The sequence below is a fragment of the Lissotriton helveticus genome, chromosome 5_1 (assembly GCF_964261635.1).
Source record: "Lissotriton helveticus chromosome 5_1, aLisHel1.1, whole genome shotgun sequence".
NCBI classification, from domain to species: Eukaryota; Metazoa; Chordata; class Amphibia; order Caudata; family Salamandridae; genus Lissotriton; species Lissotriton helveticus.
Window position 1 is genome coordinate 1,348,622,539 of NC_136065.1, and position 24,895 is coordinate 1,348,647,433.

Sequence of the window (24,895 nt, forward strand, 5' to 3'; positions counted from 1 at the left end):
ACGTAGAAACGGACACTGGGAATGGGACAAACAGACAATGGGAAAGAGAAGTATTCTCCTCAGGCGATATAGTTTGGGGAGAGTAGTTGGCCTAACGGCTGGAGCGGTGGACCTCGAATCTGGGGAACTGGGTTCGAGTCTCGGCAATGATGCTGAACACCCTGTGATTCTGGGCAAATCACTTAATCACCCCGTGCATAACAAAAATGAATATATCCTCATTTAATGCAACTGGTGCTATGTAAAGCGCTCTGATACCCGATTCGGGTCAAGTTCGCGCTATATAAAACTCTGTAAAATAAAAAAATTAAAATAGTTATCATGCACAAACAAATTGGCAAAAATGTATTGTGCATGCATAGTGCAAGGTGCACTTCCAAGAAGTATCAGATTCAGAGTTTATGGCTCAGCATTACAGACCCGTCAGACGCGTCCAGGAGAGGAAATCATTGCCTCTCTGGGTCGAAGGAGATGAGGTCATGTCAATAGTGGAGGTAAACAGGGAATCACATATTGTATCAAAGAGCCTAACTCTTCAAAGCCTCACCAGTACGGTCAGCAAGGTGATGAATTGTCACCCGTTGTCCTTTCTAATTACCCCCCCCCTCCCCCGACAAGGACATGGCAGAGTTTAAAGTGACTGGACACAATTTGTCCTTCCAGGCTGAGCTATTGGCTCATTTCTTCTCCTTACCAGATCAATGCCACACTTGCTCGCAGCGTGGCCTTAAAGAAAAACTCTCTTACATGCAATCTGCCTATGGCGCCATACAACTAAACAACTAGCAAAATTATACATTGATGCTTTACAATATGTATGTGTGTTTTCAGGCAGGTAATGCATGTTCTATAATTTAAAAAGTGATTCCACCTGGCAATTATTTGAATGTTCCAAACCACAAGTTTCAATTAGATATTCTCGCTGTACAAAGAGATGCTTGTATTGTGTATCACTTTGCAGTATATGTTGGGATAGTTATATTTTAAATGGTTGTTTTACATAGGGGTTCACTGGCCTCGTACATGTATAAATGCTTTGCTATGGCATTAGCATTTTCAGCAACTGATGTGATGTCATGAGCTTGACTGGTTGGACGCTTTTACAGCATCTCACATAGTCAGAGGAGAGACACGAAGGAGTGATGCAGGTTTTCAAAGCTAAAGGCAAATGCACACTGTGGTGCTCCAGTCCTCAGAATCGTGTATCTCCTCTGCCTAGCGGAGGCCAGAGGATCAGAGAGATAGTAGAGGTGTTTTATCCTAAGATGAGTGCCAACCTGCTGAAAGAGACACTCGCGCGATTCTCTGGAAGCGTTGAAGCCCATCACGTACGAGCAAATAATTCAAGCTTTGCGAATTAGGTAATTCCTAAGAAGCGAAGGGGTATTTCAGCACGTGGTTAAATGACATGCAATTTTGTATGCATTAATTTATCTTATGAATGCTTTTATGTGCATCTGGCATCAAATACCGATTCTAAACTAAGGAAATAAGGTAACGTAAAATGCCAGGTAAAGCAACAGCTGAGAAGCAATAAAGGTTTTTGAATCATTCTGTTTGTTGTTGATCTGGGGAATCAACAACGTTATAATTTCCGACGTAACAGAAGGCAGCAGAAGATGTTTCACTTCCGAAACGGAATTGGAATATGATAAGTTAACCCTTTAGATGTTGGGGATTTCCCTTATTTTATATTTAGGGCTATTCGCACTTCAGCCTTTATAAAAAACATGTTCTCAAAAAAAATATCCATGTTAAGTTTGCTTACTTTTTCCCAAGTGTTGGGAATTGTGAAAATACCCATGTTTTGGGGGTTTTCCAAGAGGGAACTAAAAAAATTGTTAAACTTCATAAAAAAATTAGTTGTTTTTTCAGGAAAAATGGGGAAAAGTGCTGTGCAAGAAAATGTGTGCTTTTTCTCCAAAAACTGGCAACAAGAAAAACGGATAGCTGCAGTCATATCACCCTCTTTCCTGCATTCAGAAACTGGCAGATATGCAAAAAAAATATTTTACACTACAGGTTTTGCATTTTACTAAGAGATGGTCAATAGTTCCTATTTTTGGGGTTTCAATCTACTTGCAGTTTGTGAGGAAAGAGATGTGCAGCTCATGGGTGAACCCAGAAAGTTATAATGTTTGGAATATTAGACACAATTCCGATATCAGCAAAGGTTACTTTGTGTAGATCGCTCATAGTTTTCTCACATGAACTAATCATTCTGCTAGATTCATCAAAGACCCGTTTTGCGAGTCTTTAATAGCGATTCATAAGGAATCGCTATTAAGGACTTGCAAAACGGGATTCATGTAGGAATTGCAAAAAATATTGCGATTCCTACATGTTCCTTATTTGCGATTAGCAAATTGCTAATCGCAAATAAGGAATAACTCCCCATGCATTCCTATGGGCCTACAGGCCCATAGGAATGAATGAGGAGTTATTCCTTATTTGCGATTAGCAATTTGCTAATCGCAAATAAGGATGCGATTTCAAGGGTGCAGGGGTGTCCAAAGGACACCCTGTAGCACCCCTGAAATGTAAATTTACACTGATGTTGTGCACACACATGTCCAAATCGGGTGTTGTGCAAACCGTTGCAAACAATTAGAGGCCTAAAAATAATTCCAGTAAAAAGATAGGTTTATATCAGCTTGCATGCAACTTAGAAAAATGCATTTAAATGCATTTTTCTAAGTTTTCGCTATTTACCACGAGGTTTGACTTCGTGGTAAATAGCGGTCCTAAATTGCGAATTCGCAATTTTTAAATGTTTCATGAATAGCATTTAAGGAATCTCTAGTAGAGATTCCTTAAATGCTAATCCTCGCAAATTTGCGAATTATTTATTAGCGATTTTTGCATTTGGGATGATGAATCCCAAATGCAAAAATTGCACTCGCAAAGGGCCAGATTCTCAGAATCTGGCCCTTTTGCGAGCGCATTTCGCCAGATGAATCTGGCTGATTGTATTAAAAAAGTAGGAAAAAGTAAGTATGGAAAAAATAGATTACTTTCCTTTTTTTCATTGTATACTTGTAGCATACCGTTAAGCTTGTAAGTCTCGTCCAGTCGCATAAATATGCAGTGTCTTTATGTTGTCGAAAAAACATGCTACCCAGAGTCATCAACTAAGCTGTGACATATAATTTTAGATTGTGGTGACCATGCATCACTTCAAAAGGTGACATTTTATAAACAAAAATATGTATAAGGGAATGGTATGCACTTTTAAAATATGCCAAAGAGTGTGTTTTTAGGAATAGGGGTATTCATAATTATCTGAATTTAGCGTCACCCTTAACATCACGTGATTTAGAGGGGCATGTTAGGATTTGTGTTGTTTTGTGTAGACTCACTTGCATTCGGAAGCCAAATATGCAAAGAAATTAAATCGATAATAACTAATGTCCTACTAATCTGCATTCTCATACCTTTCTTTATAAAAACTGTACCTTATGTATGAGTGGGCCAATTGCACAGGACAGGAAAGGCACAAAAACAAACCAAGGAAACGTCAACATTTTTTATTTGACTTTCATAGATTCTTAGGATGGGGTAACTGTGGTATTTAGGACTTGCGGTTCATTGGCACTTAAGGTAGGGTACCAACCTAAACATTTTTGAAACGTAGAAACCCAGGGGAAGGGCAGTCCAGGGTGTAGCAGCCTGCATGGTTCTCACTACTTTTTCACACCTGGGATATCCTCCAAGGGTCTAACTTCGACTAAAATCAAAGAATATCTTAACATTTTCATGAGGAGAGGTTCTGGAATCTGCTTTGATCAGCAAAAGTCATACCACCTAGCATTCCAACATATCTCCCAATAAAAAGAGTCCTTCACTTGTGTGAGTGGGCCTATCGCATGCAACAGGAAGAGCCCTGAAATGCAATGCGATACATCAAGATTCTTCTTTAAATTTCAATCATTCTGTGGATGTGGGTAGCTGCGGTATTTGTGTCTGGGGTGAGCAGCAACCAGTAAACCTTACCAAACCTGGAAATGTCTGAAAACTAAAGAACCGGGGAAGTCCAGGATTCATGGGCTGACTTCAGTCCCTCTCGTTCTTCTTACCCAGAATGCCTTGAAAATGGTAAACTTTGTCTGAAATCACTTTATCACATAAAATCTCCTTGCTATATTCCTAAAAATCTGCATGAAATATTGACCTTGACTTAGACCTCCAATTTTTCCCTCCCATGTTTATTTTGAATGCGTTTCAACTTTGCTCCTAACTTGTGCATGACTCTTTTATATACGTAGACTTCTCAAAATCACATGTCTACCTTAATCTCTCCTTGTTTGGAACCATATCCCTGGAACCTAACAGTATTTATCCATTCCATCAACCATTTGTTTCTCACCTAACCCTCTCAAATGATCACACTGAAGTCATCAATGTATCATAAAGAAACTGTAGTAAATACATTGATGTTTTGAGAGCACTAGACTAATCCCAATAACCAATGGATTAACTGCTAACTTTGGGCATGAGACTCGCTGGAAAGCACTTTAACACCTTGTCAGGGGTAGTAAGCGCTATAGTAATGCAATTTAAATGTCAATTTTCCTCACATTTCAATGAATCTGCAGGGATCGACAAATGTCCTACCAACTGCAATCCTTACATTTCTCCTGACAAAAATGGTACCCCATTGTGTTGCTTTGTCTGTGGACTAAAGCAGGAAATGCCCAACAATGAATGGTGGAAGGTTCAAGGATTTTGCTATGAACTTTCATCTATTCCTGAGATATGGCTTGCTGTAGTAATTCGGGTTGACTGCCACCCATGAAAAAATATATACCCATTGAAATCAAGTGTCTTTGACATTTAAAGGGCATTTCCTATCTAAAATTCCATATAAATTTCGAAGTATTGGAGAAAAACAGAATTACAAAACTGGAAATCAACTTCCAAAATCCTGTGCCATATTATTCCTTAGAAATGATCTCTGTATTTAGATGGTTCTGCTGCCTATTTTAACATTCTGATATAATGGCAATGTGAAGAGGTGGGCAGTGGCACATTGTAGAGGCCTTCCAATACTGTATCACTGCACTCCTTAAAAAATAAAGTAGCCAGTCTTGCTGAAGGCCCGGTGGGCTATACACTCCCTATACTTTAGCTCTTTTCTCCATGAGGAGATAGTGTAGGTTGTACAGCACAGGGGAGATAAGATCACACCTTAAATATCTGAGGACCCCGCCTAGCAGACCCGGCAGCAAGAAAGCCCCATGGTTCACTGACGAACTCAAGAACTCGAAGAAGAACTGCAGAGCCCTTGAGAAAGCCTGGCGCAGAGACCCAACACCGGACAACATGACTGCCCTCAAGCTCGCCACCCGAAAACACCACCAACTGATCCACACCACCAAGAAAACTGCATTCAAGGAACGACTGGACAACAACGCACACAACAGCAAGGAACTCTTCCACATCGTCAAAGAGCTCTCCAACCCCAATGCCGGAAACAACGGCATCACCCCTTCGCAAGACCTCTGCAACTCCCTCGCCTCCTACTTCCACAACAAGATCGCTGACATACACAACAGCTTCAGCACTCAACCGACGCACGCCACGACCGACCCACCGCCCCCCACCACCACCCTCCGCGCCTGGAACCCGATCAGCACCGAAGACACCGTCCGCACGATGAACTCCATCCACTCCGGATCTCCGACCGACCCTTGCCCTCACCACGTCTTCAACAAGGCCGACGCTGTCATCGCACCCCACCTGCGGGACATCATCAACACCTCCTTCAACACCGCCACCTTCCCGGAGAACTGGAAGCACGCTGAACTCAGCGCCCTACTAAAGAAGCCATCAGCCGACCCCTCCGACCTCAAGAACTACCGACCCATCTCGCTACGCCCGTTCCCCGCTAAAGTCATCGAGAAGACCGTCAACAAGCAGCTGGCCGTCTTCCTCGAGACGAACGGATCCCTCGACCCCTCGCAGTCTGGCTTCCGGGCCAACCACAGCACCGAGACCACCCTGATCGCAGCCACCGATGACATCCGAGCTCTGCTCGACAACGGAGAAACAGCGGCCCTCATCCTCCTAGACCTCTCCGTGGCCTTCGACACTGTCTGCCACCGTACCCTAGTACAGCGCCTCAGCAACGTCGGAATCCAGGAGAAGGCACTGGAGTGGACCATCTCCTTCCTCTCCGGAAGGACACAGAGAGTCCGCCTCCCCCCGTTCAGATCAGAAGCCACCAAAGTCATCTGCGGCGTTCCTCAATGCTCCTCGCTCAGCCAAACCCTCTTCAACGTCTACATGAGCCCCCTCGCAGCCATCGCACGCCAACACAACCTCAACATCATCTCCTACGCCGACGACACCCAGCTGATCCTCTCCCTCACCAACGACCCCGCCACCGCCAGAGCCAACCTACACGAAGGGATGAAAGAGGTAGCCGAATGGATGAAGAACAGCCGCCTGAAACTGAACTCGGACAAGACGGAAGTCCTCATCCTGGGATCCTCACCCTCCGCCTGGGACGACTCCTGGTGGCCCCCCGCCCTAGGCAGCGCACCCAAACCAACAGACCACGCACGCAACCTGGGCTTCATCCTGGACTCCTCCCTCTCCATGACCAGACAAGTCAACGCCGTCTCCTCGTCGTGCTTCAACATCCTACGCATGCTACGCAAGATCTTCTGGTGGATCCCCACCGAGACCAGGAAGACGGTCACCCAGGCCCTCGTCACCAGCCGACTGGACTACGGCAACTCCCTCTACGCCGGAACCACCGCCAAACTCCAGAAGAGACTCCAGCGGATCCAGAACACCTCAGCAAGACTCATCCTGGACATCCCCCGTCGCAACCACATCTCCAGACACCTGAGACCTGCACTGGCTCCCGGTCAACAAGAGAATCACCTTCCGTCCCCTCACCCACGCACACAAAGCCCTGCACAACCAAGGCCCAGGATACCTCAACAGCCGCCTCAATTTCTACGCTCCCAAACGCCAGCTTCGATCGACCGGCCACGCCCTCGCCGCCGTCCCCCGCATCCGAAGAGCCACCACAGGGGGAAGGTCCTTCTCCTACCTCGCCGCCAAGACCTGGAACTCCCTCCCGACTCACCTCCGCCGGACCCAGGACCACCTCGCCTTCAGGAAGCAGCTCAAGACGTGGCTGTTCGAGCAGTAGCGGACCCCCCCTCCCCAAGCGCCTTGAGACCCTCCGGGTGAGTAGCGCGCTATACAAATGCTTTGATTTGATTTGATTTGTCAACAAGCATCCTGCAGCATTTTGAAGTCTTTACAGATGCCTTATAAGGGGGATTTTGAAGCCCCAGCATAGACTGTTTACATTGTCTGCTCTAGACATGGAATAGGTAAAAGATGGGTGGGGATACTGTTTAACCGGCTTGGGTCATTTGTACACACATATATTCAAGGAAGAGAAATAATTGTAGACAATGTCATGCATCAAAGAAAGTAAAATCGATTGCATTGCGCAGTCTCAATATGCCACAGTTATGCCAGAGCGTATCCTCAGGAGACATCACCCTTCTCTTATCTACATCCAGAACTGCTGGGTTTTAGATGTGTGACCTGATAGGCCACAACATTCTCAACCAATCATGGCAGCCACATTAGTTTCCACATGGAAAACATGCAGGATGTTGACTTGATGCCATTCAGAGGTTTTAAATGCTTTAGTGACTGTAATTCTGGAAATCGTGCATCTTCCTTACTAACATGCGTTCCTTCTGCAGGTCTGCAGCAAGCGAGAGAAGCGTTCCTCTGACACGCAACTGGAGAAGTATGTGCTCACTGTAGTACTGGAGACCATCAGGTCATTCTTCAACTCACCATTCTCCGAAAACAGCACCTCACTCCAGGTAAGTGGGGCAAATGTCGGTGGAGGTTGGTCAGGAGGATCCAGGCCTTGGAACAAGCATGAGGGGCAAAGTGTATCTCTCGGTGCCGTCTGCAGGCCAGGGCTGAAGTTATCCTGTGCATGAGGGAAGCTTGCGCTGAATAAAGCTGTACCTGTTTGGTGTGAATAAGGAATGTTAGCAGTACTGCTGTCCATACAACACCTGGATTTCGTTTGAGAAAATCTCCAGATGTTCATGCTTTGCCTGTATTCTGTATGCAAGAGAAGCTCGTACAATTGTTATATGTACATTTTGCATGTTTGAAGCTCTATTGCTCCGCTACACCTGTCATGGGGTCTTGACTGTGGTCTTTTTTTTTTTTACTTTTCTTATTGAGTCATAGGTTTATTGTCTCATACTACAAATGCAGAAAAATACATCCAGTATCAAAAAACCATTGGGAAAATAAGAGTGTGGTCTTTAATAGAAATCACACCAAATATTGGCTCAATAAATAACAATTTAATGTAGCTTTTTATATCGTATATAGCTGTTATAAATGCCTTCTCTATTATACCCTGGCCCTTAGGTTTGGCGATCGTGATAATGTTTGGCTTGAACATACAGCCAGACTAACAGCTGTTTGTTTTATTTCATGCTTTATTATCGAGCCCACGGGGTCTTTCTCCCCACTAGCCAATTCCAATAAGTACCTCATTGTACTTAAAAGCATGGGGTTTGAAAACACATATTTTAAAGTGTCACAGGTTGACAAATTAATTTTAAAAAGTGGATAGTTTGAAGTGCCTGTGCACAGCTCATGATGTCCCATTAGACTAAAAAGGTAACATATTCAATAGAAACAGAATTTATAGCTTGCTTTCATTACAGATAAATCAAGCACTTTCAGAGCTACAATATGTATTCTTAATGTACCACACAGTTATCATCTCTGTGCTATAAATTTAGTAGCATGTGCTATTAATGGAATGCAGATCTGGGTCAGAGCAGCCAAAAAAATTGATCTCTTCTGCCTTACAGACCCACCAGGCGATTGTTGTGCAGCTGCTGCAGTCCACCATAAGGCTTCTAGAGTGTCCGTGGCTTCAGCAGCAGTACAAGGCTTCAGTGGAGGCCTGTATCCGGGCCCTTGCCATGGTCGGTAAGTATGAAGGCCACAGGTTTCCTACCTGACACCACCTGTTTCTATCATTTCTAGAAGGATGGCCAGTGGCGTAACATAGGCCCGCATGGCACGGAATGGCTGTTAGTTTGTTTGGTTGGAGTATAATTTAACTGGGTGATGTACTGATGAAATAGGCCTGGAAGGCTTGGCAGAATTCTTGGTATATGTCTTTGTAGGAAGACTACTAAATTGGCACAAAGACTGATACCCAGTTTTGTATCATGGCCAGAGTTAGTCATGAGCTTATGTAGGTTTATTCATAGTTACAAGTGGCCAGGTGTGTAGGGTTCCTGATGGCTATTTGTGGTTTGTTTAGTAGAAGTTCTGTTGGCGAGGCATGTATTGCATACTACAGATACCAAAGAACATGGCAGCCAAGGAATGGCTATGTCAGCAAGGTCACTGGGTGAAATGTGTGTACATATTCATGGGTTTATCGGTGGCCAGCTTGCTGAATTTAAAGGGTTGGTAATGGGCAGGGACATATTGATTAGCTGAGTCACTTGTGGTCAGCTAGCGTTTCCTTATGAAAAGTTTTTGGATCAGCTTATTGCTGGACAGTACTACAAACATCTGTATTTCTCTCTCTAAGTGTGAGGAGCAACAACTCAAGCACCTTGTTGACTTCATACTAGAGGTTCACTCCTCTTCCTCTTTGGAACCCAGAATCTTCTCTCACCATCTTAGTGACACGAATCGCCTCATATTAGTAGAGATAATGAATCGTGATTACTCAGACAGCTCTAAATATTACAACAATCCCTAAAAACCATATTTGTCGACTATTTTGACATTCAAACACTGGGCAATAAATGATTAAACTTGATTACCACTCTTTTCTTAGACTGAAAATAAAAATTAGGACATTTTCCATCAATATTTGTCTACTACTTCGAGAGATGTAAACATTAAAACACTGGAAAGTAAATGGTCTTCTATTAGACTAAAAATATAAATTAGGACTTTTCATATCTGACAAAAGTTAATGTAAAAAGTACTTTTTTCCTGTAGCATCTGCTATGAATATGCCTCTTCACTCCGCATACCATTATCCGGTGCAGACTTTAGGGAAGGAGTTGGATTTTAAATCTAAAACCTTCCCCCCCCTACGCAAGTCGTTGTAACGACTTGCGGAGTAATGGTATGCGTTGTCACAATGCGGTCGTTTTAACGACCGCGTTGTGACTGCATGCGTGGTCACGGATGTGGGGTGAAGGTGGTTTACCATCGGCTACATTTAAATTTGAACCATTCATTAAACCAAATGACCTTTATAAAAATGGTGACATTAAGAGTGTGTTGAGTCACTGACAGCTTAGCATTTCCATTCCGATTCACCCATCAAAAAGGCCCCACAATTTCTATGCCAACGATATCTTGTCTCTCAAAGCAAGATATTCCGTAATCTTGTAATACTGGTACTGATGTTTTCTCTGGGATTTTATACCAATCAAGAAGCAATATTGTGTGCAACTGCAAATTGACCTGCAACACATTCTGATTTGGCATTGTAGGGGTCCAGTCATTGCATTTAATTGCTAACTTTCTTCAAACCCTACCTTTCCAGTATTGCTGTGTACACACATACACATGCACACATATACGAACACAAACACAGTACGTACCTACCTCTCACCCCTGACACACATGTCCACTGTATTCTCCTTCCCATCATCTGCACTTTGGACCTGACTTGCAGTGCCCTCCACTACTAATTCAAGTTAAGGGCCAGAGCACATAAAAGACAGCTGCAGCACCATCCAATGAGATACATTTGTCATTTGTGCACATGTTAGGTTTTACTATATTGTAGTGTTGTGGAGAGTCTTCGTATACCGAAAGGAAAGCGTCTCTTCAGCCGGTGTCTAATGTTAGAAGTTGTTGCACTGAATGTAGCCAGGTCTTTGCCTCCCACCGCACAGCTTCTCTACAAAATTGCTGCAGTTACTCCTAGACTTTGACAACAAAATCTACGTGTTACTTGAGATATCTCAGTTACTTGGCCCCAGGACGCGGATGTCTCCCCACTTGAAATCTCTCCATTGGCTCCTGATCCGTAAGAGGATCTTCTTTAAAGCTCTTGTCCTGGCCTTTAAGGCCCTACACGATACCGGGCCACCTACCTTAGGAAAAGAGTCCAGTTTGATTGCCCACAGCGCTCTTTGCGCTCCTCATCCCTATCGCTAGTAAGCAACCCCAGGTTCCTCCGCTCTCGCACAGGAGGTTGATCTTTCCAGGTACAAGTTGCCAAACTTTGGAACTGTATGCTTCTGAACTGTATGCTGCTTACTTTAAGACAGATGCACAATCTCCTTCCCTTCAGGAAGGCCCTTAAGACGTGGTTGTTCCAGCAATAGTCCCACGTTCTTCTATTGAGTCAGCCTGTCACACTCACTCAGCACCGGGACACTCAGCCGAGTAGCTGCGCGCTCTACAAATACCCTGGTAACATAACATAACAAGATATTTGTTCTCATTATTCACATTTGTAATCCATTATTATGAGTTAATATCACTGTGCCCTAATCCTTTGCCCTTCACACTTGTTGAAGCATAAAGAGATGAAAACTAAGTAAAATTGAGGGAGAAGAGGTGGCAGGGAAACTGACATATTGTATTTGATGGCGTAGTTTTCATGGAGTGACTGGAATTTATTACTGATGTCTCTTGCAAAACCAATCATGTGCCATGCTGATTCTCATGGAAAGACCCACTTCTGACTTGTCTTTCGTTTCCTTTGACTCTGATTGTTCCGTATTGGCCTTTCCTGGTTTCAGCTAAGAGTCGCGCCATTGCCCTCCCTATGGACCTGGACACGCATGTCAGTTACCTGCTCAACAGTTCCAACAGCTCCCTGCAGAGAAACCCATCCACCTTCAAGACCGCCTCCAGTGGCCGCTCCTTCCCACGAGTCACCAACACACAGAACCAGTGGGACTACAAGAACATCATTGAGAAGCTGCAGGTACGGGCCACCAATGCTAGGAGCGGTATGCAGCTTGTTGTTCGATGAAGTGCAAGCCTTTAAAGTTATGCATGCATGAAAACAACACAGAGTGAATTATACACTCTATGACTGCATAACATGGTAGAAGTGTCTAATGACTCACACACAACACACACAGACTAATCTGCATTATGATAAGATGCAGGAACATGATCAGAAATAGATACTTGTAAAGCATGCAACATTAACTTTTCATAGTTACAGGGACTGTTGTAGGATTGACTGTTCATAGAAAGAGATCAATAGATGTGTCTGTATGGGGATATAAAGCAAACACCAAGAGATATAGAAAAGTATTGAACTATTTAGCTAATTCAATCTGCAAAACTAAATTGATTTACAACATTAAGCTTACAGGTGAAGTCATGCTTTAGGACATCATTTAGAGCAAGGCGGTAACAGGACATCTGTCAAGAACTTATGGATGTTCCATGAGCCTACCTCTTAGTTATTCCCACTTCATTTAGAGGCAGGGAAAGCTCAGTGTTACTAATTAGTGTAATTCATATCTTGTGGATAGGACATCAGGGGTGATTATGTTGACTCGACATGTGGAGTGCCACAATACTCTCTCTTAAGGCCTGCACTTTTTTTTATATATATCGGGGCTTATTTACAAGCTCCGTGCACCGCCATGCATAGTCACCCTGCGTGGCTTTTAATGGCTTTATAAAGATGCTCCCTTTTCACGCATCACTTTGCGTGAAAGGGGCATGCCATGGGCGTTGCCAAGCAACACCCATGGATTCTGTCGAATTCCCAGATTTACATTTCATAAACCTGGGAATGCGTCAGAATTCATAGCCTCTCCAGGGGAGGCATACAGGCACAATGGCACATGGCAGCCAATTTTTGTAAATAGGACGCATCCCTGCGCTTTTAAAATGACGCAGCTCGGCATAGCAAAATGTGTTGTAAATAAGGCCCATGCAGACCTTTCAAAATCTCCTAATATTGTGGGGTTATGAATTCATATTTATGCTGATGATACACTAGCTAGAGGCATCCAGACTTTCTTACTGTAGGAACCTCTTCGCAGATAGTAGGAAAAATCTTTTTGGGACAGTTACAAAAACAACAGACGGTTGTTGCATGAATTGTCTAAATCAATGGGTTTGCATCAGATCCACTTTTCATATGCTCTACAGCTGCCCATAGGTAACCACTGGGTCTGACTATGGTAACTCACATTAATTTTCTATATAGTTCTGATCATCGTAGGTTGAATGGAAGGCCAGGATGAAGGTCTCAGGGCAAAGGCTGGCATGTTAAAGACATTCCTCCTCTAATTTCCTAATCTTTTCTGCTTATTGCCGTGCTGGCACTTAGGTGTTCATGGTTTTTGGTGCTTTATAAATGACCTTGACTCTAGAATAATACAATAACTAAAACACCATTTCCCTTTGCCACCCCTCCTTACTCAACATCACACTAAACGAATACTATACAACACCATAGTACACTACTAAGAACATGTAACAGCTCAATATACAACACTGTACCCCACCACTGCCTTACGTTTCACCCATAGAGTTGTGGCATCAATGCTTTCCTCGCTGAGACAAAGAACAGCATATCTATAGCATGCAGATACGGATTAGGCAACTTTTCTGGTTGTAGAGTTGCATATTTACCTCTTTATAAAAACATAAATGCATCTAATTGTCTACATACAGTGAAGAAGTAGGATTGCCTGGTGGCTCTATGGACTAATGCACCCACTCAAGGAATCTGTTTTTGACACCAGGTTCACAGGTTTAAATCTCAGCAGGTCCATTAAGCTTTTTGGGCTTCCAAGTCGATGAAATGAGAACCAATAAGTTGGATAAGACTACATTTCTTTTACTCAGCTCTGAGATGCCCCAAAGGGGGAAAGTGCTCTTTAAAAATATGTTTATGTCATCTTATACATAGCTTGAGACTGGCAGATTTTTTTTATAGTTACACAACTGAGCAAAACTGCATAATAAAAGATTAAGATGTGGGGAGGAATGATTAAGTTATAAAAACTTAAAAGGTAGAACTTCCCTCTGATTATAGAAGCATGGAAGAATAACAGTCCGCTTCTAAATGGTATTCTTTTGGATCCAATTCTGCCACCAGCTCAGAGGGAGGTTCTGGGATAATTCTTCTAGCTTATTCAGCGATGGAGCACAAGCAGATGTTGTGGTTAATGGAACTTGGTACATAAGCAGGTCTTTATGGTCAGTGTCCTTTCTGTTCCACAGGAAGTCATTAACACCCTAGAGGAACGCTTGAAGCCACTAGTCGAGGCTGAACTCTCAGTGCTTGTGGATGTGCTTCACCACCCAGAGCTGCTATTTATGGAAGGGACCGATGCCCGGATACGATGTGAAAGTGGAGGCTTCATCTCCAAGTAAGAAGCTATAAGATGGTGCTGAGAGAGTCTTCTTCAGACATTGGAGGACTTTTCTGCACCTCACCTTGCTAATTTTATAAAACCCTCTACTGTTTCATTAGCGTCATCAAAGGCTGTGTTTTCTGCTTTTTAGCTTTACCGCTATCTGTTTACCTATTTCTCTAAGTCGTATCTATCTATCTGTCTATCTATCCATCCATCTATCTATCTATCTATCTATAACCCCCAGTAATGCCTTCCAGCTGTGAATTCTCATAGGTGCTTTCTCAGGATTCACCTCTCTCATACAGAATTCAAAAAGCTCCACATATTAAACATACAGTGAACTCACTCTACCAGCCCTTGAACAATAACTTGGAAGATTCGCATTCCCATTTTATCTTAGAAGAAGATACAGCAAAAAACATAAGCACATAGGCCTGTGACCAAAATGTCCATTATCTCCTGCCTCAGGAAATTAATGGTGCATCACACAAGTCCATGCTAAATTTACTAATAATTTGCTAAGTAAACTCAATATAATTCCTTTCATCATAAAATTCCTTGATGTGACACTTCTGAAACATACTTAAACCACTGCAACCAATAGTGAATAAAGGGCTGCAACTGTCCAGCTATAAGGTTCAATGGGATCCAACACGCTTCTTGTTGACCAGGTTCATACTCTACTGAAGCAGAGAGACCACACTGATTGTAAAAGTGTTTCAATCTAAAGAGCTAACAAGATTTAGGTCTTCAAGATGGCTGACAAGATGGCAACTCAACTCTGATCAGATTGGCCCGGGATCGCAAATCATGGAAATTCTCAGAAGTCCCCCAGTGCTCCTCCCCAGCATCTGGTGGACTGGTTCACTATGGCATCCCTTATAATAGAGCGCAACAGAATTGTGGCCTCTGTCCTGCCTCCATTTTTGTTTACCTGCATCTGCTGCAGCAGAGTTAATGGGCCTGGACCCCAGACTACCTTCTCAAAGGAGATTGACTATATTTTTGCTTATCTTAGACATGTTGCTGGATGTCATGGTTCTTCACTCCTTTGGCACCGAGCTGAAGACGGTCTATTGTTTTATGGCTTATCTGCTGTATAAAACTATTTATTTTAATGAGGTTTTGCTCTAGTTGTCTGATTTTGATATGCTGCTTGGGCACACAGTATGCTGCTTACTGTTTTTTCTGATACTGCCCCATCACTCCCTTCTTGTCCCCTCTTTCTGGGCCTTATTTTCTTCATAACACTTTCCATCCACTCGCCTCTCCTTAAACATCAATCCAAGAGAGGACCCGATTACTTTAAAATTACCCACTCCACTCACCTCTCTAAATATTCAGGCACAAATTACAAGAACATGATACTTAGAGTTCTCCTGCACACTTATAAGTGACTAATATCATTGTGCTTGAAAATGGAGTCTTAAAACCAGCTTATTAATTTTCATGCACGGATGGAGCCCATTACCAATAAAGTGTCTGACTCTGTTGTATCCAGTAATCCCTACTGATAAAAGCTAACTTTCTTTACCCCTCTTTTTAGAGGCAATTTGAGAATCTAACAATGGTAAGACCAGGGTTCAATTGTCTGATGAGAGCCTTGGTGTATTTGAGTCTCTCTTTTGCTCTCTCCAACATGCCTTTGCTGGCTGGACCACTCGGTGTGCAGTTTTGGTTTGCATGGCTGTTGTGCAAGTTAACAATATTGGTCCTAACACATACTAGCAAATTCCAGTCTTTTTTCAGTTTTAATTCTTCAACATAATGACACTTTAACTTTGTCTTTTAAGTGTACTAAATATATGTTGTATATGGGTAAATATATACTAGTTAATATATCTCAGAAATCGATTATACACTTTCATAGATACATCTTCTGAGTTATAGCTTATCAATTGTAACTTCTCAGATGTCTTCATAGCTGTATATTGTTAGATGTGTCTTCCTCAACACTTTTCCTCAAACATATCTGCTCAAATACCACCTTAAATATATATTTTCAAAGATGTGTATTCTCAGGTGTGGCTTGCCACTTCTTTTATTTTTTTCTCATATAAACCTTCAGTGATATATCTTTTGCATCAATATTTCATGCATCATTCTTTGGTTTTATCATCATAGATATACCTTCCCCACTATGCAGTATCATGGGTGCCTTCCTTGACTAGTCTTCTCAAAATATTCTTCCTGGGGAGCTGTTTTTTTCGACAAGTGCTTTCTCATGGGTACATTCTAAAAGCTCTCCACTAGAAGAGTGCACAGTTAGTGGGCCCTTCCCAGATAAAACTCTGTGGGGTAGGCCTTCTTATGTGTGTGGGTCAACTCCTAGGTATCTAAGCAGGATACACCTCTGGAGGTTTGCAGCATGAATCTTTTCTGGATTCAGATGCTGTGCATTATTCTGCCATCTAGTGGTTGGGTCCAGAATTCTCCACCTTTTTGTAGTTCTTTGATATTTTTGTTTTTGTTGTTTTTGGCTATTGACGAATCCCCCATTTGGTGCTTCCTGTGACAACGTACTCCCTCCCCCGGAAGCTCTCACCCCTAGTCACCATCTCCATATTATTTTTTTACACTTTTGGGTCTGGATACTTGGCTGAAGGCTCTCCCACACGAGGACGAAAAGGTTTGTGAGAAGTTCATTGAAATGTTGGACAACATTGAGACAAGAACATCGACGAAGAGGTAACGGAGGAGATTCCTAAATTAAAGGAGAAGATTTCCTTGATGGTTTTGGGAATGCCTGGGCAGGGGGCTCCCTGTTCAACGTAATGGAGAAGACTGTTCCAGTTCTGCCTGAATTGTCAACAAATGCTTGCAGGTGGACCACCAACCCGTTTGCAACCTCTGCCCACCAATAGATCATCGAAGTGACAACTGCAAAACCTGATTAAGTCAAAGAAACTGAGGGTGAGGGAGAAGCAAAGAGAGACCTGGAACTGTTGAGCGACGAGGAAGAAAACGTCACTGAAGGTGCTGAGGGGGTAACATCAGACACAGACCTAAGAATCATGGAAGCCCAGGCAACCAAGAAAGACAAGAGATCACAGGTAGAAGACACACTGATTCCCCAAAAATTGCATGGGTCTCAAGAAACAGGCTCAAAGGTTTTGAAGAGGGCCTCGTTGAAAAACTCGCTGACCAAAGGCAGGCCCCCAGAGGAAAAAACCCTCAGATCCCTCGAAAGTGAGACTGCAGGAGAAATGTCTCCAGACAGATGAGGTTGAGATGGTTTGACTTCAAAGCGAGAAAGCTCTTGAGGCAAGCAAAGAAGCTCGATGACCGATATTTAGTCGACAGAATCCTTGAAGTCAAAGAGAACATCGACGTTGACTCTCGATCCAGAACAACATTTGGCGGAGATCGAGAAGAAGAAGAGGCACCTCAAGGCAGAAATGGCTGTGCTGTTACAGAAGAAGAAAGACGTCAACAAATCCTTGAGGGAAAATAGAATTCCTTTGAAAACGTCGATACCTAAAGACCAGGGAGGAAAGAACGTCGAAGATATCGAACCTCATTTAACACCTGAGCTACAGGAAGAGGAAGAAGACCTCTTCTATTAGGAAGAAGAGGAGCAAGAAGGACTGTGGATGTTTCAGGACTCAGAAGAGTCTGAATACACAGGGGTTTAGTGGCAGGACCTGAAGACGGACTCCCCTGTGGAAGGAGTAAACTGTTATACATCGAGGTCTTCACCTCCGGATGACATTGGAATGTACAACCAGTTCATCAAAAAAGCGGCTGACAAATATGGAGTGCAGCTGGAGGAGGACAAACAACTATCTTGTTTCCTGTTGGAAACTCTGTTGCCTTCCCAAGCCAAGAACCGATTTCTTCCAATGCTGCCTAGTGTCCTGGACCAAGGAAGGGAGGTATTTAAGGAACCCACCACTTGTAGGGCAGTGACTCCAAGGTTGGAAAGGAAATATAAATATTCTTCTAAGGACCCAGCGTACTTCAAGGGTACAGTACCGGCTGATTCCATTATGATCTCTACAGCACGGAAGAGGGCCAACATCCCCTCAACATCTGGTCACCCTCCTGACAAGAAGAGCCAGAGGATGGACCTTTTGGGCGGAAAATTTTAATGCAGCACAGCCAATCAATGGCGCATCACAAATTCAAATGCTCTACTGAATAAACAGGCCTACCAACTCTGGGAGGAGATGGCAGAGCTGATGAAGCACATGTAAAATCAATACAGAAATTGAGCTGCACACCTTGTCGAAGCGGGTAAAAATATCCCCAATCAATGCCGGAAATCGGCATTTGAAGCTGCAGATGATGAGATGAGGAGATCATACTATGTCATCATCATTGGCTTACTAGTAGAGGCGTCTTCCAAACGGGCACATCACACCAGTCCTTCCAGGGAAATAGCCAATCTTCTGGAGCCCAGCAGCACTGGCAGTATCCGCAGCAAGGAAGGCAGTGCTTTCGAGGAAGAGCACAGGGAAGGCGACAGCCTCACAGGGGAGGCACAACTCCTACCAACAAGTAACTTCCCATAAACACACAGCATCCTATACACAACACCAGTGAGATGCAGGGCCAAGAACTTTCTTCAGGAGTGCAGGAAGATAATGTCAGACAAATGGATCTTAAATGTCATTGAGTTTGCATATTGCATAGAATGGGAAATTATACCTCCAGCAAGGGGACCAAAACAGAAGGTCCATTCAAAGGAAGAGACATCTTGGCTACTCAAAGAGGTAGAGGAATTGCTGGAAAAAGAGCTATAGGAAAGGTGTCCAAGACAGAGAACAGTAAAGGAAATTACTCAACATATTTCCTGATACCAAAGGTAGACTAGTTTCTACACGCAATTTTAGACCTCAGATTCATAAATAAGTTTATAAAGACGCAAAGATTCAAAATGACAACCTTTTAGGATGTCATCCCACAATTGCAAAAAGGGGATTACATGGCAACTATAGATCTAAAAAATGCCTACTTGCACATCCCAATGAATGCAAAACACAAGAGATACCTGAGGTTATGGTGAACACAACTCACTACCGGTTCACAGTACTGGCATTCGGTATAAAATCATTACCAAGGGTCTTTACAAAGTGTCTAGCAGCAGTAGCAGCTCACCTAAGAAGACAGGGAATACATGTCTATCCTTACCTGGACCACCTGTTAGTGAGAGCAAACTCCCACGACAAGTGCAAAGATCATATACAGCAGGTAATTACTACACTATTCTCACTGGGTTTCTCTATAATCATTGAGAAGTCATCACCAACCCCAGAACAAGAAAAAATGTTTCTGAGAGCAAAGATCAACTCTATACAAAGAAAAGTATTTAGTCACTGTTGGTGAAAACTTGCGTTTATCAGAAGGGACAAGCTCTGTCAGTAAGGACTTTGGGGAAGTCCTTTTAATTCCATGTGCTAGATTACACATGAGACAAATTCAGGAATGGCTTCAGAACCAATAGTCACAAGCCACAGGGAGTTGGGAGAATCTAGTAGTTGTCATGTAGAAACTGCATCAGGAGATAACACAAGGTAGGACATTTGCACAACCCCAGCAGTAACAATAACAACAGATGCCTCTCATGTGTGTTGGGGAGCACACATGGGCACACTCAAAGTACAAGGAGTCTAGAAGGAACAGGAGCATGTACAGCATATTGATATCCTGGAACTAAAGACAGTGAGGCTTATTTACAAGCCCATTGCGCCACCAGTTCGTCACTTTTTTTGATGCACCGGCGGATCAGCGTGCCTGACCATATTTACAAGGCCACATAAACCCACATGAGTGGCTTTTATGGCCTTGTAAATATGCCCCCTTTCTCGCATTACTCTGTGTGAAATGGGCATTCCATGGGTGTTGCTGCGGGTATTCCCACGCAACATCCATGGAACCTGACGCATTCCCAGATTTACAAGGTTTTGTAAACCTGGGAATGCATCAGATTCCTATGCCTCCCCGGGAGAGGCGTAAGGGAGGCGCAGTGAGGAGAAATACCTTTATTTCTCCTCATTTTCCCTTTTTTTTTCTAAGGTGTTTCTTCCTGCACAAAAACAATCACCCCTACAACCAGACACCCTTGCACCAATGCGCAAGGGTGCCTGGGTTGGTGCATGGCAGCCCATGGTGCATCAATACAGGGAAATAGACAGGAATGTGCCGTATCCTGTATATACAGTGACTTCCTGCCCTTTTCCATTGATGCATGGCAGCGCAGCAGGAAGGCTTGCTACGCTGCCGTGCGTCAAAATATTGTAAATGAGGCCCGCTGTTCCTAACCGTAAAAACCTTTCAGCAGGAGCTATTGGGAAAGACAATACTCATCCAGACATACAATAAAATTACAATGTTTTACATCAACAAGCAAGGGGGGACTCAATCCTTTTCCCTTTCAAATCTATCCCGAACAATCTGGACATGTGCAATCCAGAAGAAAATGGAGATAACACAAGTTCACCTACCAGGCAAGGACAATGTAGAAGCAGACAGGCTTAGTAGACAAGCATCATGCTCACACGAATGGAAACTTAATCAAACAGTACTCAAAAAGATTTTCAGGAGTTGGGGATCACCAAAAATAGATCTATTCACAACCCCAGAGAACGCAAAAGGCCAACACTTTGCATCCAGGCAGCCATACCTCTAATCCCTGGGGAATGCTCTAATGATAGACAGGTCAGGGATATTTGCATACGCTTTTCCCCTGATTTCACTGTTACACAGAGTGATCAACTAATGCAGGAAAAGCAGAATGACACTAATACTGATTGCCCCTCAATGGGCGGTACAGACATGTTTTTCAGAGCTGATTGAAATGGCACATGGTAACATTCTAAAACTATCAACAGAACAAGACCTATTGTCAATCAAAGAAGGAAGGGTACTACACCCAGAACAGAACTGGAGTCTTTCATCCTGGCTCCTGAAGACTTTGGTCTTGTAAAACCACCAGAGAACATAATGGCTGTTCTTAGGTAAGCAAGAAAGCCAAGAACAAGGAAGTGCTACATTGCATAATGGAAGAAATACTCCTTGTTGTGCCTCAAAAAGGCATTATTGAGGAAAAACACTGAGGATACAATGGTGTTAAAATACCTAACACACCTACTAGACTGCAAGTTAACATTTGCAAATACTCTTAGCTGCAATAGTGACCTACACGAGAGGTCACATAGGAAAAAGCTTCTTTGCAGCTTCGGTAATAAAAAGGTTTTTAGAAGGGGCAAAGAACTGCATCACCAACATCCGCAGAAATGTTTCCGGGGGGGGGCAACATTTTAACTTCATCACCATCCTCCGACATGATTGAGCACAAGTATTAAATACATTAAGAAAAATCTAATAAGACAAAGTTCTTAAATAAACAATGAAACCCAAAGGGGGAAGAGAAAAATCTTGTGAGGCGACACAGCAGACGACCTGGCAACTACAATAAAACAGAGGGAAAAACTAAAAATGGCCGGAAAAAATCAAAAACATTCTAAATCAGGTTGATGTGGTTCTTGAGCATGGGTACTCACAAACTTTCTCTCAGGGGCCAAATTAACAGTGTGGTTTGTGGCCCGGGCGGGGTCAGTGGTGGAGGGGGTGGGGTTCTAGAGCAACAACAAAAACCTGTGACCATGAGGTTGAACACATGCCCCTGCAGCGGACGCCTTCGTCCACTGAGCCACCAGACCTGGCACACACACATCTTTCTTTCTTTCTCTCTCTCTCTCTCTCTCTCTCTCTCTCTCTCGCTCTCTCTCTCTCTCTCTCACTCTCTCTCTCTCTCTCTCTCTCTCTCGCTCCCTCTCTCTCTCTCTCTGTATCTCTCCCTCTATCTCTGTCTCCCTCCCTCTCTCTATCTCTGTCTCCCTCCCTCTCTCTATCTCTGTCTCCCTCCCTCTCTCTATCACTGTCTCCCTCCCTCTCTCTATCTCTCTCTCTCTCCCTCCCTCTGTTTCCTACTCTTTCTCCTTCCCTCTGTCTCCATCCCTCTGTCTCCCTCCCTCTGCCTCCCTCCCTCTGTCTCCCTCCCTCTGCCTGTCTCCCTCTGTTTGTCTCCCTCTGTCTGTCGCCCTCTGTCTGTCGCCCTTTGTCACCCTCTGTCTCCCTCTGTCTGACTCCCTCCCTCTGTTTCCCTCCTTTTCTCTCTCTCCCTCTGTCTCCCTCTCTGTCTCTCTGTCTGTCCCTGTCTCTGCCTCTATCTGTCTGTACCTGTCTCTATCTGTCCCTGTTTCTATCCCTCTGTCTCCCTCTTCGTCTCTCTGTCTCTGTCTGTCTCTATCTCTGTCTGTCTCTGTCTCCCTCCCTCCCTCTCTCTCTCTCTCTCTCTGTCCCTCCCTCTCCATCTCCCTCTCTCTCTCCCTCTCTCTCTCTCCTTCTGTCTCACTCACTCTGTCCATCTTCCTCTCTCTCTCTGTCTCCCTCTATCTGTCTCCCTCCCTCTCTCTCCCCCTGTCTCCCTCTCCGTTCCTCTGTCTCCGACCCATACACACAACCACACACACGCAACCACACAAACCACATATACAACCACACACACGCAACCACAGCCATACATACAACCACACACACCCACACACACAACCACACACACCTAACCACACCCATACACACAACCACACACAAAATCACACACACACACACACAACCACACACACAACCACATCATCAGTGCACGCTTTCACCGGGCACAAACACCACCAGCCGTCAGTGCAAGCTTTCACCAGCACACACCACCGGACGTCAGTGCACTCTTTCACCGGGCTCAAACACCACCAGCCGTCAGTGCACGCTGCCACCAGGCACACACCACCAGACGTCAGTGTACGCTTTCACCAGGCACACACACACCACCAGCCGTCAGTGCACGCTTTCACAAGGCACGCACTCACCACCAGCCATCAGTGCACGCTTTCACCAGGCACACACTCACCACCAGCCGTCAGTGCATGCTTCCACCAGGCACACAAACCACCAGCTGGCAGTGCACTCTTCCACCAGGCACACACACCACCAGCCATCAGTGCACAATTTCTACAGGCACACACACCACCAGCCATCAGTGCACACATCAATTGTTAACGTATCCACAATTAACTATTGTAGCAATCGCAGTATGGCGCACTTTACTTTTAAATATATTCATCTAAAGTGCAGCATGCTATCATTACTACAAAAATAAATACACATTTTTTTTCCTACAATTTATTGACTTTTGTTGCAATTGGTGTTGCAATATTTAGTAATGCCAATAGGTCAAACTTAATTAATGCGAGACCTATTGCATTGCAAATGCTTGTTTTTCCTTTTGGCTCTGTCTCTCTCTTTATCTCTCCTCTGCTCTTACACCTCCCTTTGTCTCAACATGGAGGGTTAATGACATTTTTCACTACAACATTGTCAAAATCGAATTTTCCTTTTTTTATTCAAATTTTTGTCATATTGTTCTTTAAATGTAGTTATTTCAGTCCTTAGTGTTTTTTCCAGAGTTTTTTCACTCTTAGTTGTATACAGCACTCATGGAATTTCATAAGAGAGAAATTTTCAATTTCAATCCGGTCTGTCACTTCACAGTTTTTAAACTACAAATGTTGGCACTAACCCTGCTCCCCAAACGCCCCCACCCGCGCCCCGTAGCTTTTTATCTGATCGTTGTGGCCTGCTGTGAGGGACTAAAGCTCACATCCCCTGCCTAAGACTTTCTAATTGTGCTGCTCGTAGGCATCAGCAGCTCCCCAAGGACTCAACATCATCTCCTAAGACCTGGGATGGGAGGAGATGCACCATGCTGTTTCTCCTCTGTCGGCCCATTGTCATTCTACCCATGAGGAACGGCTGACTCTGTGACCTGCTGAGAGTCACACTCGGGCTGTAGCAGCAGCCTTTCAGGTGTTGCCCCAGCAGGAAAGTCGGCCAAGGTACGTGGGCCCCTCCTCTAGAACCAGGCCTGGATCCAGGGGGGGGCAAACGCCCCACCTTGCCCCCCCCTGCGGACGCCCATGGTAGCCTGCATCCACATTGAATCTAAATCTGGTACTCACTCAACTAATGAAGGCACCCTTTGAGACTTTACGCAAAGCTACCTCAAAGATGCTCAGGCTAAAAACAGCATTCCTGGTGGCTGTAACATCTCTTTGCAGGGTGAGTGGAATACAAAACCTCACAATTCAAGAGACATATTTACAGGATCCCAAGGAAATAATTGTCATGAGGACAGATGCAGGAAAAGCAGAATGACACTAATACTGATTGCCCCTCAATGGGCGGTACAGACATATTTTTCAGAGCTGATTGAAATGGCACATGGTAACATTCTAAAACTATCAACAGAACAAGACCTATTGTCAATCAAAGAAGGAAGGGTACTACACCCAGAACAGAACCGGAGTCTTTCATCCTGGCTCCTGAAGACTTTGGTCTTGTAAAACCACCAGAGAACATAATGGCTGTTCTTAGGTAAGCAAGAAAGCCAAGAACAAGGAAGTGCTACATTGCATAATGGAAGAAATACTCCTTGTTGTGCC

At 43.9% G+C, this 24,895-nt stretch overlaps 1 protein-coding gene across 1 annotated transcript in view; it reads left to right on the forward strand.

Moving 5' to 3' along the window:
• ITPR3 (inositol 1,4,5-trisphosphate receptor type 3) overlaps positions 1-24,895 on the forward strand; it is a 568,454-nt gene that overhangs the window by 448,116 nt on the left and 95,443 nt on the right. Inside the window, exons 33-36 of the mRNA XM_078644240.1 lie at positions 7,737-7,862; positions 8,883-9,003; positions 11,805-11,992; positions 14,263-14,411. Of these exons, the coding sequence (XP_078500366.1) occupies positions 7,737-7,862; positions 8,883-9,003; positions 11,805-11,992; positions 14,263-14,411 (584 nt within the window). The remainder of the gene's footprint in view (positions 1-7,736; positions 7,863-8,882; positions 9,004-11,804; positions 11,993-14,262; positions 14,412-24,895) is intronic.